The 15,372-nt window shown below is 44.1% G+C and overlaps 1 protein-coding gene across 1 annotated transcript in view; it reads left to right on the top strand.

Annotated features, from left to right (window-relative positions):
* The window catches only part of nav3 (neuron navigator 3), a 291,371-nt gene that overhangs the window by 96,201 nt on the left and 179,798 nt on the right, over positions 1-15,372 (top strand). The window contains exon 6 of the mRNA XM_041216018.1: positions 10,034-10,153. Within this exon, the coding sequence (XP_041071952.1) occupies positions 10,034-10,153 (120 nt within the window). The remainder of the gene's footprint in view (positions 1-10,033; positions 10,154-15,372) is intronic.

The raw sequence follows: 15,372 nt of genomic DNA, 5'->3' as shown, positions 1-15,372 counted from the left end.
TTTAAATGATTTTAATCATTTCATATCAATTGTATAAAATATACAGTTAGAAATGATTTAAATTCCTTTCTATTGCATTACTAATATGGGCTTTCAGTTTGCCTCAATTGTAAAGTTTTTACCCTTGCTTTCAAATCCCTCCAGGGTCTCACCCCTCCTCTGCAGCCCCCTCCAGCCCTACAACCATCTGAGATCCCTGCATTCCTCTAAACCTGGCCTCTTGAGCATTCCTGAGTTTAGTGGCTCCACTGTGCCTTCAGCTCCCTGGGCCCTAAGTTCTGGAATTCCCTCCTTAAACCTCCCAGCCTCTCTCTCTCTCTGCTCCTTCAAGGTCCTCCTTATAACCTATCTCTTTGACCAAGCTTCTGGTCACCTGCCTTAAATCTCCTTTTGTGGCTCGGTGGTAATTTTCTGTTCTCTAACAAAGCAGCTTTGCTTTGGAGCTGAAGCACCTTCAGGAGTTCTATTCTGGTAAAAGTACTATGTAAATGTAACTTATTGTTATCACTTCTTTCCGAAATGTCCCAAAGCACTTTTTATACAACAAATTCCTTTCAAGTGCAGTCACTGTTGTTATGTAAGCAAACGTGGCAGCCAATCAGAGGAAAGATAACAACGTGACGAATGACCTGCAGTGTGGATTGGAGAAAAGCGTTAGCTGAAAGATTATGGGGTTTACCCTACTCTGCCCATTCTCCAATCAGACCTGATGAAGTTGTCAGACACGGGAAAGGCGAGTTGATCTATTAAGCCTGCCCCACACACCATGAGGACAGACCCAATATGGCTAAACACTTCACAGAATCTTCACGGCATGGAAGGAGGCCATTCAGCCCATTGTGTCTGCACTGGCTTTCCAAATGAGCATAATGACCTGGTGCCATTGCCCTGCCTTTTCCCCGTACCCTTGCACATTGTTTCTATTCAAATAATCATCTAATGCCCTCTTGAATGCTTCGATTGAACCTGCCTCCACCATACTTCCAGGCAGCGCATTCCAGACCCAAACCACTCGCTGTGTAATAAAGCTTTTTCTTGCGTCATATTTGCTTCTTTTGCAAATCACTTTAAATCTGTGCCCTTCCGTTCTCGATCCTTTTACGAGCGGGAACAGTTTCTCTCTATCTACTCTATCCAGCCCCCTCATGATTTTGAACATCTCTATCAAATCTCCTCTTAGCCTTCTCCTCTCCAAGGAGAACAGTCCCAACCTCTCTAATCTATCCTCATAAGTGAAGTTTCTCATCCCTGGAACCCTTATTGTAAACCTCTTCTGCACTCTCTCCAATGTGTCCACATCCTTCCTATAATGCGGCACCCAGAACTATACACAATACTCCAGCTGAGGTCTAACCAGTGTCTTATATAAATTCAGCATAACCTCCCTGCTCTTGTACTCTATGCCCCTACTAATGAAGCCCAGGATACTATCTGCTTTATTAACAGCTCTCTCCATCTGTCCTGCCATCTTCAATGGGCAGAATTTTGCCCTCGGACGGCAGGTGGACAGCTGACCCCTGCCACCGCAATGGGGCCCGCTGCCATTTTGAGTGGGCGGGCCAATTAAGGCCCCACCCAGCGGCCTGCCCGATGGGACGCGCTATGGCGCTGTGTGGTTGGGGGGGGAGAGGGATTCCCCATCTGTCAGAGATGTTAATAATAAACACATAAAATTTATTAAATGTTTAAAAAACGGACATGAAACCTCATCCCGCCGGTGGATGAAGTTTTGTGAATAATCTGGAGTCCCCTGGGGGTCCTGACCTGCCCACCAGCCTTAAGCGTGGACAGGCAGGTCTTTAATTATCTTAATGAGTCTGTCAATAGCCTCAATTGGCCATTGACAGGTCAGCGGCTGGACAGCTGATTTCACTGTCCACCCGCCTTCCTGAAAATTTAAAGGGACTGGGATGATGTTGGGGGTTCTTCCCAATGTCATCCCACGTCTTTTTCCCATCGGCCAGCGGGCCTCACCCCCAAATCGTCGAGGGGAAAATCCTGGCCAATGATTTATGCACATATATACCCAGGTCTTTCTGCTCCTGCACCCCCTTCAAAATTCCACCCCTTATTTTATACTGTCTGTCCATGTTCTTCCTACCAAAATGCATCAACTCACACTTCTCCGCATTGGACTTCATCTGCCACCTATCTGCCCACTCCACCTACTTGTCTATGTCCCTTTGAAGTTCCACACTGTCCCCCTCACAGTTCACAACACTCCCAAGCTTCATATCATCCAAAAACTTTGAAATTGTCCCCTGCACACCAAGATCTAGATCATTAATATATATCAGGAAAAGCAAGGGTCCCAACACCGAACCATGGGGAACTCCACTACAAACCGTCCTCCAGTCTGAAAAATATCCTTTGACCTTTCCTCTCTGCTTCCTATTTTTCAGCCAATTTTGAATCGACATTGCTAATGTCCCTTTTATTCCATGAGCAATAACTTTTCTCATGAGTCTGTTGTGTGGCACTGTGTCAAATGCTTTTTGCAAGTCCATGTACACCACATCCACAGCATTACCCTTTCATCAACTTTTCCTGTAACCTTTCCAAAAACTCCAGCAAGTTAGTGAAACACAATTTCCCCTTTAGAAATCCAAGGTAGCTCTTCCTTATCAACCCACTTCTCCCCTCTCCCCACCCTCCTCCTGATCCCTCCATCGTCCAATTTCTCTCCCTCCCTCCTATGGCCATGTAATCTCCAGGAAGAGATAAAAACAGAGATAAAACCCAGGACCAAGTGGGAAAAAGCTGCTTTGTAAAATTTCTATATGACCCCATAAGTGATGGAAAGTCGTCTAAAACTGTGGCAGCAAATCTTTAAGACAGAACATATCAGACAGAGCTGAGATTAGATTCTGTTTATAACAAGCTAGATTAAACTTAACATTGACAAAACATGTTTTGTATACTGATCAATTATTTCAATAGACTACATGTGTCCATTGTAAATATACTTTCAGACCAAAGGGATTAGCCAGGGGCTCTCTTGTATTTGCATATGGATATAACAGCTGCATCAATATTTACTTGCCTCAGAAAACTTTTTAAATACGAACACTTCTATATGCCTGTGTCAATTATACAGTACAACATTTGCAGTATTAAGAGTGCACACAATTTCAATCACAGATAAATCTGTATTATGTGGTTTCCATACTAATGTTGTCACCCTTTGGTGTTAGCAACAGGAGGAGGCCATTCAGCCCCTCGAGACCCTGCTCTACTATTCAGCTATGTCATGGCTGGTCCGCACCTCAACCCCTTACCCACCTTTGCCCCATATCCCCTGATACCCAACCATGGGGGAGATGGTGGTTTGGCATCTATGGCCTGGATTTTCATGGAGCCAGGGAGACTCCATGGAGGAGTGAAAATGGCAGGTGGGACCCTATAGTGTCAATAGGATGTGTAAAAAAAAAGCTTTAAAAAAAGAAATTTGCTGAAAACTTCCCACTTTCTTTAAAAAATACCTTTTTTACTACAGACCAGTGGAACTGTCGACCATCCAGACCCTTTAAAGTATCAATTGCAGAAACTGCAAGCACTTGAAACCTCTTTATCGTGTGTACATAAACATTGTACAATTGACAGAAGAGATCAGAGAGCCAGAGCTGTCAATCAAGCAATGGTTTTCCCCAGGATCTGGTGTTTCAATAGTCTAATTGATTTCTGGGCCCTCAGCTAAGAATGCATAATAGCATGGGGTCATGAGGGGCCATGGGACGTGGGTAGGGAGGCATGAGGTGACATGGATGGGGTGTGGGGAGTAGGTGGGGATGACAGAAGTGAAGGATGAGGGCTAGAGGGCCTTACTTTTTTTATTATGACTGGGATGAAGACTCTCAGCACCAAGGCGGACCTTTTAAACAGCCAGCCTCAGCACCAGGCAACCCCTGTGGCTGCCTTTGAACTTTCTCCTGGGTGAGCTGGCCCAACTGGAGCACCCACCCCTCCCAGAATGAAAACTCTGTCTTCCCTGGCACTCTCTCCCAAGGCAGGTGGGCTGATCCAGGAATTTTCCTGACTCCTGCTATCCTCCTTGAGGATGAACATCCAGCCCAAAGCCACTGGACTAGTAATCGAGAGGCTCAGCTAATGCTTTATGGGCACAGCTTCAAATCCCACCACAGCAGCTGGTGGAATTTAAATTCAGTTAATAAATCTGGAATATAAAGCTAGTCTCAGTAATGATGACCATGACTACCATGGCGACCCATCTGGTTCCCCAATGTCCTTTAGGGAAGGAAATCAGCCATCTTTACCTGGTCTGGCCTACATATGGCTCCAGACCCACAGCAATGTGGTTGACTCTTAACTGCCCTCTGAAATGCCATCTAAAAAGCAAGTCTCTCAGTTGAAGGGCAATTAGGGATGGGTAACGAATGCTGGTCTTGTCAGTGATGCCCACATCTCTTGAAAGAATAAGAGGAAAACACATATCTGAAGGCTCCATTGTCCCCAGCAATCACACCATCTCAGGGGAGAGATTTCCACATTTTCACCACTCTTTATTCGAGAAACAACACTTCCTGATTTCACACCTGAAGGGCCTAGGTACAAAACTTGGAGCATGGGATGGGTTTCTTGTAAGAAGTAGTAACCTCTATTTACAGACTCCAGATGGGGCTACATGCTTGTTCCAAGGCCAAGGCTGAAAGGCTCCGCCCCTAAGATTCCCTGCGCTTAGGGCTGATTCGTCTGTGCTGTCACATGATCCCCATAACAGTAAGAAATGGTTTAACTTACAATTACCACAGCCTGGTTCTAATTTTAAGGTTGTTCCTGATTCTTCCAACTGAGGAGATTGTTTGGTTGGTCACCTGTCCAGCTCAGTTAGTCTTTCTGAGGCTGAGAAGAAGAAATAAAAACGGTGAAAGTTGTTGAGATCATTGACATTCCCTCTGCCTATCTGGATCCTGGGCGTACTGCTCCCTTGTTGCCATGGCAGCACAAATCTCTCTCCGCTGTGCAATCATGCCTGGCAGCATGTAAGCAACATTTAACAGGGTGATACTTGACAGGGCATGTGAGTGCAAAATGAAGTACCGTTAAGAATATATATATATATATATATATATAGTGCCCTTCATGACCTTCGCACATTCTGAAGCAGTTACAGCAAAGAAGGCTAATGGAATCATAGAATCTCGCAGTGCAGAAGGACGACATTCAGCCTGTCATTGCTTTGCTGGCTCTTTGAACAAGCAGTGCGCGCTGACGTTGGGATGCTCGCCCGACATCATCGCGCATCGTTTTGCGTTCAGCCGGGTCAGGCGCGTGCCCGCTTGACAAGCTAAAAATTCTCCCCGCAGAGTCACTCTTTGTGATGGGCATTGAAGTCCCCACCCAGAGTACATTCTGCACCCTTGCGGCCCCCCCCAGTGCTTCCCCCAAGTGGTGTTCAACATGGAGGAGCACTGTTTCATCAGCTGAAGAGGTTTCCTTGTCCATGTTTTACCTGATGCCATGAGACTTCATGGGATCCAAAGTCTATGCAGCAATCTCCCAGGGCAACTCCCTCCCGACTGTATCCCACTGTGCTGCCACCTCTGCTGGGCCTGTCCTGCCAGTGGGACAGGACATACCCAGGGATGGCGATGGTGGTGTCTGGGACATTTTCTGTAATTTGGTGAATATGACTTGTGGCTTGACTATTCTGTGAGACAGCTCTCCCAATTTTGGCACTAGACCCCAGCTGTTAGTTAGAAAGACTTTACAGGGTTGACAGGGCTGGGTGTGCTGTTGTCAATTCTAGCACCTAGGTTGATACCAGGTGGTCCACCTGGTTTACTTCCTTTTTGTAGGCTTCATAGCTGCTTGATGCAACCACGAGGCTTACTAAGCCATTTCAGAGGATAGTTAAGAGTTAACCACATTACAATGGATCTGGGGGTCCACACATAGGCCAGACCAAGTAGGGACAGCAGATTCCCTTGCCCAAAAGACATTAGTAAACCAAATGGATTTTCAAAAACAATCAATGATAGTTGTCATGGTCACCATTAATAAGACTAGCTTTATAGTCCTGATTTATTAATTGAATTTAAATTCCAGCAGCTGCCTGGGTGGGATTTGAACCCATATTTCTAAACTAGGCCTGTGGTCTAGTAACATGACCACTACACCATTGCCTCCCCACCACCTCATCTGCTGATCCTTGTTTATTTTATTTTTATTTTGGTTGATTTGACCTCTGTTTACAAAGGCCACAATACAGTTGTTAAACTCATCTGCAATTGGATGAAAACTGCCTTTAATATGTTTGCCTTCTCTTCCTCTAGCCAATCATGGGATGGCTCATTGAAGTTTGGGTTCACTTTCTCCATTGCAGTGATAGGACAAGCTTTTTACTCCTCTTACTAGTCCCAGGAAGAGTAAGGTGAAGACAAATGTTATTCCATAGTGACCCAAATGGGAAAGTTTGCTGGTTCAACATTGGGAGATCTGTTACTTGGCAGGTGTAGCTCAGTGGGTAGCACTCTCATCTCAGAGTCTTGAGTTCTTGCATTCAAGTCTCATTAAAAGAGTCAAACACAAAATCTAGGCTGACATGCCCAATGCAGCACTGGAGGTGGGTGGTGCACTGTCAGAGATGCTGTCTTTTGGGTAAAATATTAAATCAAGAATCCATCTGTCTCATCAGGTGGCACTAAAAGATCCCATGGCACTGTCTGAAAAAGAGCAAGGGCTCCAGGTATCCTGGCCAATAGTTATCCCTCAACCAACATCACTAAAACAGATTATCTGGCCATTCTCACATTTGTGGGAGCTTACTGTGCACAAATCGGCTGCCAAGCGTCCTATATTACAACAGTGACTACATTTCAAAACCGCTTCACTACAAAGTGTTTTGGGACATCCTGAGGTTGTGAAAGATGCTATGGAAATGCAAGTCTTTCTCTTTTTGACAAAGAGGGAATGAGCCAGATGTTAGTCTAACCTTGTCGCCTGCGAACATATACTCATTCTGGTTGAACTTTGACGATGGATTGACTACTTTTTCCTGTGTTTCGTAATTTGGGAAAGGATTATTGAGTAATTTTTTGACCTTGAATTGGACTTTTGTATTTTAAATTGTTGTGTTTGGATCAGGAAGGTTACAGAATAGCAGTGACGGATAATTTGGGGAGAATGATATACTTGGATTGGATTTTGTAGATCTACAGTTGAGCACCGTGTAAAAGGAAGCCTTTGTTTTGTTATTCCTTCCCACCTGATCAAATACAAGGGCTGGAGAGAAGGAATCCTTGCTGTTGGTCTGGTTTGCCTCGATTGGGTGGTCTAAATATTATAATGAAAAGTTGAAGGCAACGGCAGTGAACAGCGTTTAACACAATTGCAATCAAACATCTTTCATTCACGAATGCAGTAAACAGGCTGAACAGGCTAAGGCAGCATTTTCCTGTTTAGCTCAGTGGGTGGTAGCTTTGCCTCAGAATCAGGAAGTTGTTCATTCAAGCCTGGTCCCAGGAGTTTAGTATATGCAGTGCCAGTTGTGGCTCAGTCAGGAGAGTTCCTGCCTTTCAGTCATAAGGTTGTTGGTTTAAGTTCCACTCCAGAGACTTGAGTATAGAAACCTGGTTAATGTTCCAGTGCAGTGCTGAGGAAGTGCTCTGATGTTAGAGGTGCTGTCTTCTGGATATACTGTTAAACTTGGGTTCTGCTTGCCCTCTCAACTGGACATAAATGCCCCTGTGGCACTATTTTAAAGCAGCGATATCCCTGGTGTCCTGGACAATGTTTATTTCTCAATTAACATAATTAAATGACAGATTATCTGGTCATTACCAAATTGCTGTTAATGGGAGTTTGCTGCGTGCAAATTGACTACCATATTTTATACAGAAACAGAAAATGCTGGAAAAGCTCAGCAGGTCAGGCAGCATCTGTGGAGAGAGAAACAGAGTTAACGTTCTGAGTCCGTATGACCCTTCTTCAGAGCTCAAGCGAAGTGAAAATTCTCGAAACGTTGACTCTGTTTCTCTCTCCACAGACGCTGTCAGACCTGCTGAGTTTTTCCAGCAGTTTCTGTTTTTGTTTCAAGTTTCCAGCATCCGCAGAATTTTGCTTTTACTGCATTTTATACATTATACCAATGGCTGTACTTCACAATTGCTTCATTGGCTATTGAATCAGCTTCCTAAACACAGCACTTAATCCCAGTTTAATATTTTAATGAGGCTCCTGCCTGTTTCGGGCAGTGGCGCTGACCCCTAGGTTGAACTCAATGTTTCCAGTGAACTGTGTGGTCAGCTCTGAGAATCCTCATGCAGGCTGTACACAAACCAGACCCATGTGGATCAGCATATCATAAAAATGAAGGGGCCACACACTTCAAAAAATTCGAGAGAGCGTTGGTCTGTGGAAAACCTCACCAGATGGCAGCGAGTTAACAATGAGTTGTGTTTTTTCAACTGATCTCACTGCAGCCCCTGTTCATGCTGAGTAAGCAATGTGTTAGTGAGATGATTATTGCCTTCGTCTCTCAGGTAGATGTAAAAGATCCCACAGCTATTTCAAAGCTAAGCAGGGGAGTTCCCCCCAGTGCTCAAGACAATGTTTATGCTTTATACAATGCCACTAAAACAGATTAAGTGGGCAATGATCTTATTTCTCTTAATGGGATCTTGCTGTGTGAAAGTCGGTTGCTGTGGTTTTCTCCATTGCAACAACAGTAACAGGATTACAAACATTTACACTGCAACAGTGAAGCACTTTGGGGAATCCTGAGGATGTGAAAGACTCAAAATGTATGTTTGCTCTTTCTCTCCTTACGTTGTTTCCCCTTTCCTTCTGTAAAAAGGCCTCTGATGGGGCATTTGGCCATGTCCATCGCATTGTACGCGGGTGATTACCTGTTTACTGAGCTGCATCATTCTCCCGCATAACCCTAGCGGAGCGCCGCACAGAAGCACAGCGATTGGACTAAGCAGAGAGCTCTTTCAAAGAGCTGGCAGAGACACGGCCTGGGCAGGTGTAGAGGCCGAGCCAAACGGCCTCCTTCTCACTCCATGGGTCTTCGATTCCGTTAGTTGCACGTGAGCACCGGTCTTGATCTCAGTCTAGGTTTATTTTTACTGCCAAAAGCAACTTTCTCAAATCCATTGCATGATGTGTGGTAGTGAAAGAGTTAAAGCTCTTGGTTCAAACAGCTGCGTTAGTCGATTGAAGCTGTGGCCCCCAGCGGGAGGAGGGTGACCTGCACTTTCCTTTGCTCTTTTATCTTTTCATGCTGTGCTGATCACTCGCAGTCTGGATTTGAAGGAGCAGTATCAAAAAATATAAAAGCACAAGGGGCCATTTAGCTGTTGGGTCACTTTTCACCTTCATTACTGGGGTTCTCCTAATATTGCTTAATCTTCTTTAAGTCTAACTCCCTTTTAAATGCTGTGATTGTACTAGTTTCAGTAGCAGGTTGTCGTCGTGCATTCTGTATTCATATACCTTTACAGTTCTATCGCAGTTTGAGTGTCAGTGTTTTAATTATCTATTTTTGAGATGCCCAATATTCTGTCCTTTCTCCGTAGCAACAGTGACAAAGCGAGAGGCCCATGTGACACTGCACTGGGCAAAATTACCCTTGATTGGGGATTTAATTGGCCTCATTGTTGCCTGCCTCTGTGAACTGGGCTCCCAATTCCTGTGGCAGTCTGTCTCTGGGAAAACCAGTGGCTGGACAACATTGCAGAACCACTCCACTTTCTGCCCCCACAAATCCCCCCCTCCACCTCCACACCCCATACACCACCACGCCCCCCCCCTCCACACCCAAATCCACCCCCTGTCTCCAAATCCATCTTCATGGGTTCTGGAAAATTCAGCCCAACTTTTCAGGTCAATGAACTTGCGTCAATTTGTAGGGCAAGTTCTGACCAGACTCGATGGGCTGAATGGCCTCCTTCTGTGCTGCACGATTCTATGTCATGATGATGGGTTTTTCTAATCAGTCTTATTGATGATTTCGAGAATTATGAAGCTGAGCCTCAATGGGGACTTTACTAACCGTTTCTCCTCTTTCCAGGTACATGACTGATGGAGGCCTCAACCTGTATACGCGCAGCATAAACCGCATCCCAGATATATCAGCCACACGTGACGTCATACAAAGAGGCGTGCCTGATATTTCGGGAGATGTTGACAGGTAAGAGAAAGTGACAGCCGTGTGGAGTTAAGTCAAATGATCATGACATCTGCCGCTGGCTCCCGTGGGAGGAGTTTTGAAACTTAAGAAAGAATCTGGTTGAGAACAGGTGACTTGATCCATTCAAAGTCTGAGCTGAATGTTGCTGCTCCGCTGGAGATTTGTGTGTTGGAAACGCAGGTTGAGCATTGGAACACTTGGCGGAATGAGCAGCCCCATTCCACAAGTTTTATTTTTAACACTGATTTTAATGGACTCAGACTTGTGGTTCCTACAAACCTGGGGGGAGGTGCGGTGTGGTGCGGGTGGGTGGGTCACAATTCCTGATTTTTCTGACACTCAAAGCTCTGCACTGGAGAGTGGGGGTGTTGACAAGGGGATTCCAGCTTGAGTGATATCTGGTACCAAATCAATTGGCGGCTAAACAGCTAGGGGAGCTAGCAGAGATGGAGCGGAAAATGGAACTGGCTAACTTTCACCACAAACTCCATCCCCCTATGGCCCCCAACCTCCTTTGCCCCCCGCCCCCCACCCTTACATCTTCTGCTGACTGGGGAGAGTCCAAATTCCACAATATGTCTGAGGGTTCAATTTTGTTTAACAAGCCAAAAGATATTCAGGTGCTGGAGGCAACCACAGCAATAACTTACAGTGCCTTAATGTAAACCATCCCAGGACAATTCACAGGAGCATAAGGAGACAAAATTTAGCTCTGAGTGACACAAAGAGATGTTAGGACAGGTGATCAAAATGCTTAATAAAAGAGGTAGGTTTGAAGGAGCATCTTAAAGGTGGAGAGAAGGTGGAAAGGCAGAGGTTTAGGGAGGGGATTCCAGAGCTTCAGGCCCAAGCAGATGAAGGCACGGCCGCCAATGGTGGAGCGATGGAAATCAGGGATTCTCAAGTGGCCAGAAATGGAGAAGCAGAGTATGGAAAAGAGCTATATAACTGATTCCCAGTATCAGGAGCCTGAGTTATGAAAGGAAGGGTTGAAAAACTTAGACTTTCCAGATGTCCAAGAGGTGATCGTATAAAGATAGCTGAGGGTAAATTCAGCATATTACTTTAATTTAAAATGTGGAACCAGGATAAGGAGAAAGGGCTTCAATCTAATAAAAGGTAAATTTAGGGTTGATATCTGTAATCCTTCTTTACACAAGGAGTGAACCTCCTGATGGGAAGGTGGATACAAATACCCTAGGATCACTCAGCCAAGGGGGAACTGTTGGGCATCTGGATGGATGGGTTAAGATAGATTGAATGGTTTTTCTCAGCTGGAGAGGTTTCCCCTGACAATAGCCTATCCTTTCCAGAAATGACAGATTGTTTTTTTGCTCCTCCTACCTGTGTTGTGATGGCTCAGACCCTTGTCAGGTGGGTTAAAGAAGGGGTGGCCTTGATAAGGCCATTGACCCATCCCAGCACTTTTCTACATTTTCATCAGTTGCAGTCTGAGATCGATTCAGATTAAAGTCCGTCTATGAGTAAATTCTCCTTTTCTGGCTGTAGCTGCAGTTATTGATATGGAGTTTGGCATGACAATGAGTATATGCTTGCAGTTGCCAATAGCAACAGTAAAGAGCATCTTGTTTCCCATTCATTCTCCTTCCAGACGGGAGAAGGTCATTTCTTTCTCAAAATAACAATCACACCCCCCAAAATATGTTTCAAACTCCTTTCAACACCTCACTCTGTACCCCCTTATTCAATAGGAAGGGGAGCAAGACTTTAGAAACTGATTTCATAGAGTCCTCTATTGACCAGAGCCTGCAACTATATTGTGACTGTTGACATATGGTTATTTAGTAGTCGTATGCAGTATAAATTGTTGTTGCCTATGCTGTTAGTTTATCTTGTGGAGCTGTCCTGATGAAAATCTTCGACAGCATTTTTTTTCAGCAATACACAATTGACGCAGGAAAACTGAGTGGGAAATATGGGTGTAGCAGCAATGGCAAATAATGATGGAAAAGCATGACCAAAAATCAAAGAAACTGGGAGGAAAGTTTGTGAAAATGAGAAAACCCCAACTATTTGGAAACCTCCATTGCTAAAGATTTGGGAGGATTTAGAAATTTTCCAACACGAATACAATTGGGTTTATTCGCTGCAAGAATTGACAGGCTCAGTTGAGTTATTTAATGATTTCAATGTGAAGGAGCCTGTTATAATATTGAGCCCTGTTGCTGAACCTATTCTCTTCAGCACCCCCCCATTCAGCTTCACCTTGCACTTGTGTGGCTGGTGGGTAAACTATGTCTGCAGTCCATTTTCAGTAAAATGAGATGGTCCAAACACTCCCCCACTGTGAAATAAATTGAAATTCCTTAAATAGCTTTGTGCGAGGAGCCCAAAGAGAGTGCTGGTGAAATGAAACAGCACATAAAATATTCATTGAACACTCAACAAGCATCTTCCAGAACTTTCTAAAATCAGCAAGCAAGCTAAAGGAACAAAGTCCATCTCAAATTAAGTCATTGGAGTTGTGCAAAAATGGATTGTACAGATTTATATTAGAGTATTAAATATTTACCCATAAACATACACATTTGCAAAGTCGGAAGTGAAATTAGATAGGTTCTATTTTATATCTTTGAAATCAAACCATTTAGGTAGAACACAATATATAATAGAATTTGATAGGGTTCTCTTCTAGATCTCTTCAGAGATCTCTTCTAGAGGGCAAAGCGGAGGGCAGTAGAAAGAGGGGTGGACCTAGGAGTAGTTGGATGATGGACACCAGGGAGCAGTTGCAGACTGGATGTGTGAGGGTGGTGCAAGTCAGATGAGCGTAACAAGCCATGAGATTTCCTGGTAGGAGTAGCTACTTGCAAGGCAGGAGAGAGATAGGGCTCAGGGTATTGAAGCAGTAAATAGGGTGAGGGTTATAGTATAGTTATTTGAAGTTTCTATCTGCAGTAAAGGCTTGTTCATGTGTTACACTGAGATCCATTTCCATGTCCAATTGCAGCTAACATTCGTGGACAACAGACTGTAAGCATTGAAACTATGCTGCAATCAATGGATTTAGTAGTGTACTGATTCTATTTCTGAGCTAGTAATCTATAGGTCTGCAGCAATGATCCAGGGAATGTGAGTTCTAATCCCACCATAGCAATTTTGAAGATTTGCATTCAATTTAAAAATAAAAAGCTGTCTCAGTTTAAAAATAAACCTGTCAATTTGTCATAAAAACACAACTGGTTCAGTAACATGTTGCTGTTATTTTTCTTTAATTCGTTCATGGGATGTGGGTGTCACTGGCTAGGCCAGCATTTTTTGCCCATCCCTAGTTGCCCTTCTTCAGGGAGCAGTTAAGAGTCAACCACATTGCTGTGGAATCACTTGTAGGCTAAGCCAGGTAAGGACAGTAGATTTCCTTCCTTCCCTAAAGGACATTAACAATCAACAATGGTTTCATCAGACTTTTAATGCCAGATTTTTATTGGATTCCAATTTCACCATCTGCTATGGCAGGATTCGAACCCAGATCCCAGAGTGTTACTCTGGCTCTCTGGAATACCAGTCCAGTAACAATACCACCATGCCACTGCTACTTCCCACAATATTTGACATTGTTGAAATGTGGCCTTGTTGCCAGTTTGTAATAGAGTTGATCTGCAGACAACTTTCTAATTGGAAACATTAGATTTATTTACAATACAGCCAGCAGCAACTACACATGTGCTTTCAACTCCATCTCTATCTCTACACTGACTGTGGAGGTAGCCCACGCTGCTAACACATTGATTTACACAGATCATGTGATCTTACATCACAGGGCTGTTCTTAAAGGCACAGACCAACATTTAACAAAACCATAATCACTACATTCTTCCCCTTTTAACTTTGCTGTACATATTGTATTTACAAGTATATTTATCTCATGACATTGTAATATTTACACAGGTCATGAAATTTATAAGTTTAGTCTTTCAAGTAATTTCCTGATCCGTGTGGAATGTCGCAGCTCCACAGCTTCAGATTCTCTCTCAGGAACCACATTCTGGAACTGCATGAACATCGGATACCTTGGTGGGCACTCGCAGTTCAGTGTCTTCTGCTCTGATAGAGACATCAGACATGTCAATCCTTGGCTGAGCATCTTCAACAGGAAACACTGGTTCAGTAATGGTTACAGGTGGAACTGTATCTTGTTGGGGTATCTCTTTTTCTTAAATGGTCCACATGCTTACGGGTGATCCGGCCTTCTACTTTCACATGGTATGATAATGGTCTGGGCACTGAACTTACTTTACCCGGGAACCACTTTGGTCTTTCACCAAAATTCTTCACATACACTGCTTCCCCAACAGTAAATCGTCTCTCACGACTGTACAGGTCATGCGTAGCTTTTGGTTTCCTTGACCCTTCTCCACCTTCCCCTCCAAATTTGGAAATATTAGGCTCAGTCTTGTCCTAAGACAGTGTCTCATCAACAATTCTGCTGGTGTTGCTCCTGTCCTCGTGCAGGGGTGGGGGTTGGTCCTGTATGAAAAAGAAAACGTGCAAACTTGGTCTCCAACCAATCACCTGTTGACTTCTTCATGTTCGTCTACAGCATCCAGAATTCCTTCCAGGGAAAGCCTTGGAAGTAACTTGTGCCTCTTTGATTTGATCTTCAGCATCATTGTCCATCAACCCATTGTGAGGGACTGGAATAATATCAAAGTAGGCACAGTTCAATAATTTGTTTATTGCTTCCTTCAAGTGTTTATACCAGCCACCATTTCATTGTCTTTTTGGAAACTTCTTCCTTTTTGTCTTCTTTCTATCACAGAGCTTAGTCTTGTCCTTCATTCTGACTTCACTACCAGCCAGATTTCTCTCAGGTGAAATCTCAACTTATCTTAGATCAGTAGCTGAGTCTCCCAAAACTTTATTCTGCGCTTGCCTCTTGGAAAGCTCTCCGAGTTTTGTTTTCAAAGCCTTTCTGACTTCACTGAGCTGATTCTTCAACTCTTCTGTCTCTGTTTTGTTTTACACAGAATCACAGAATTTTAGAGGCACTGAAGGAGGCCATTCAGCCCATCATGTCTGCACCAGCTCTCCAGATGAGCATTATGACCTAGTGCTGTTGCCCTGCCTTTTTCCTGTACCCTTGCAAATTGTTTCTATTCAAATAATCATCTAATGACCTCTTGAATTCCTCGATAAACCTGCCTCCACCACACTTCCAGGCCGTGCATTCCAGACCCGAACCACTCGTGTGAGAAAGT

This window comes from Carcharodon carcharias, chromosome 21 (assembly GCF_017639515.1).
Source record: "Carcharodon carcharias isolate sCarCar2 chromosome 21, sCarCar2.pri, whole genome shotgun sequence".
NCBI classification, from domain to species: Eukaryota; Metazoa; Chordata; class Chondrichthyes; order Lamniformes; family Lamnidae; genus Carcharodon; species Carcharodon carcharias.
This window is presented reverse-complemented; position numbering and strand designations above follow the sequence as displayed.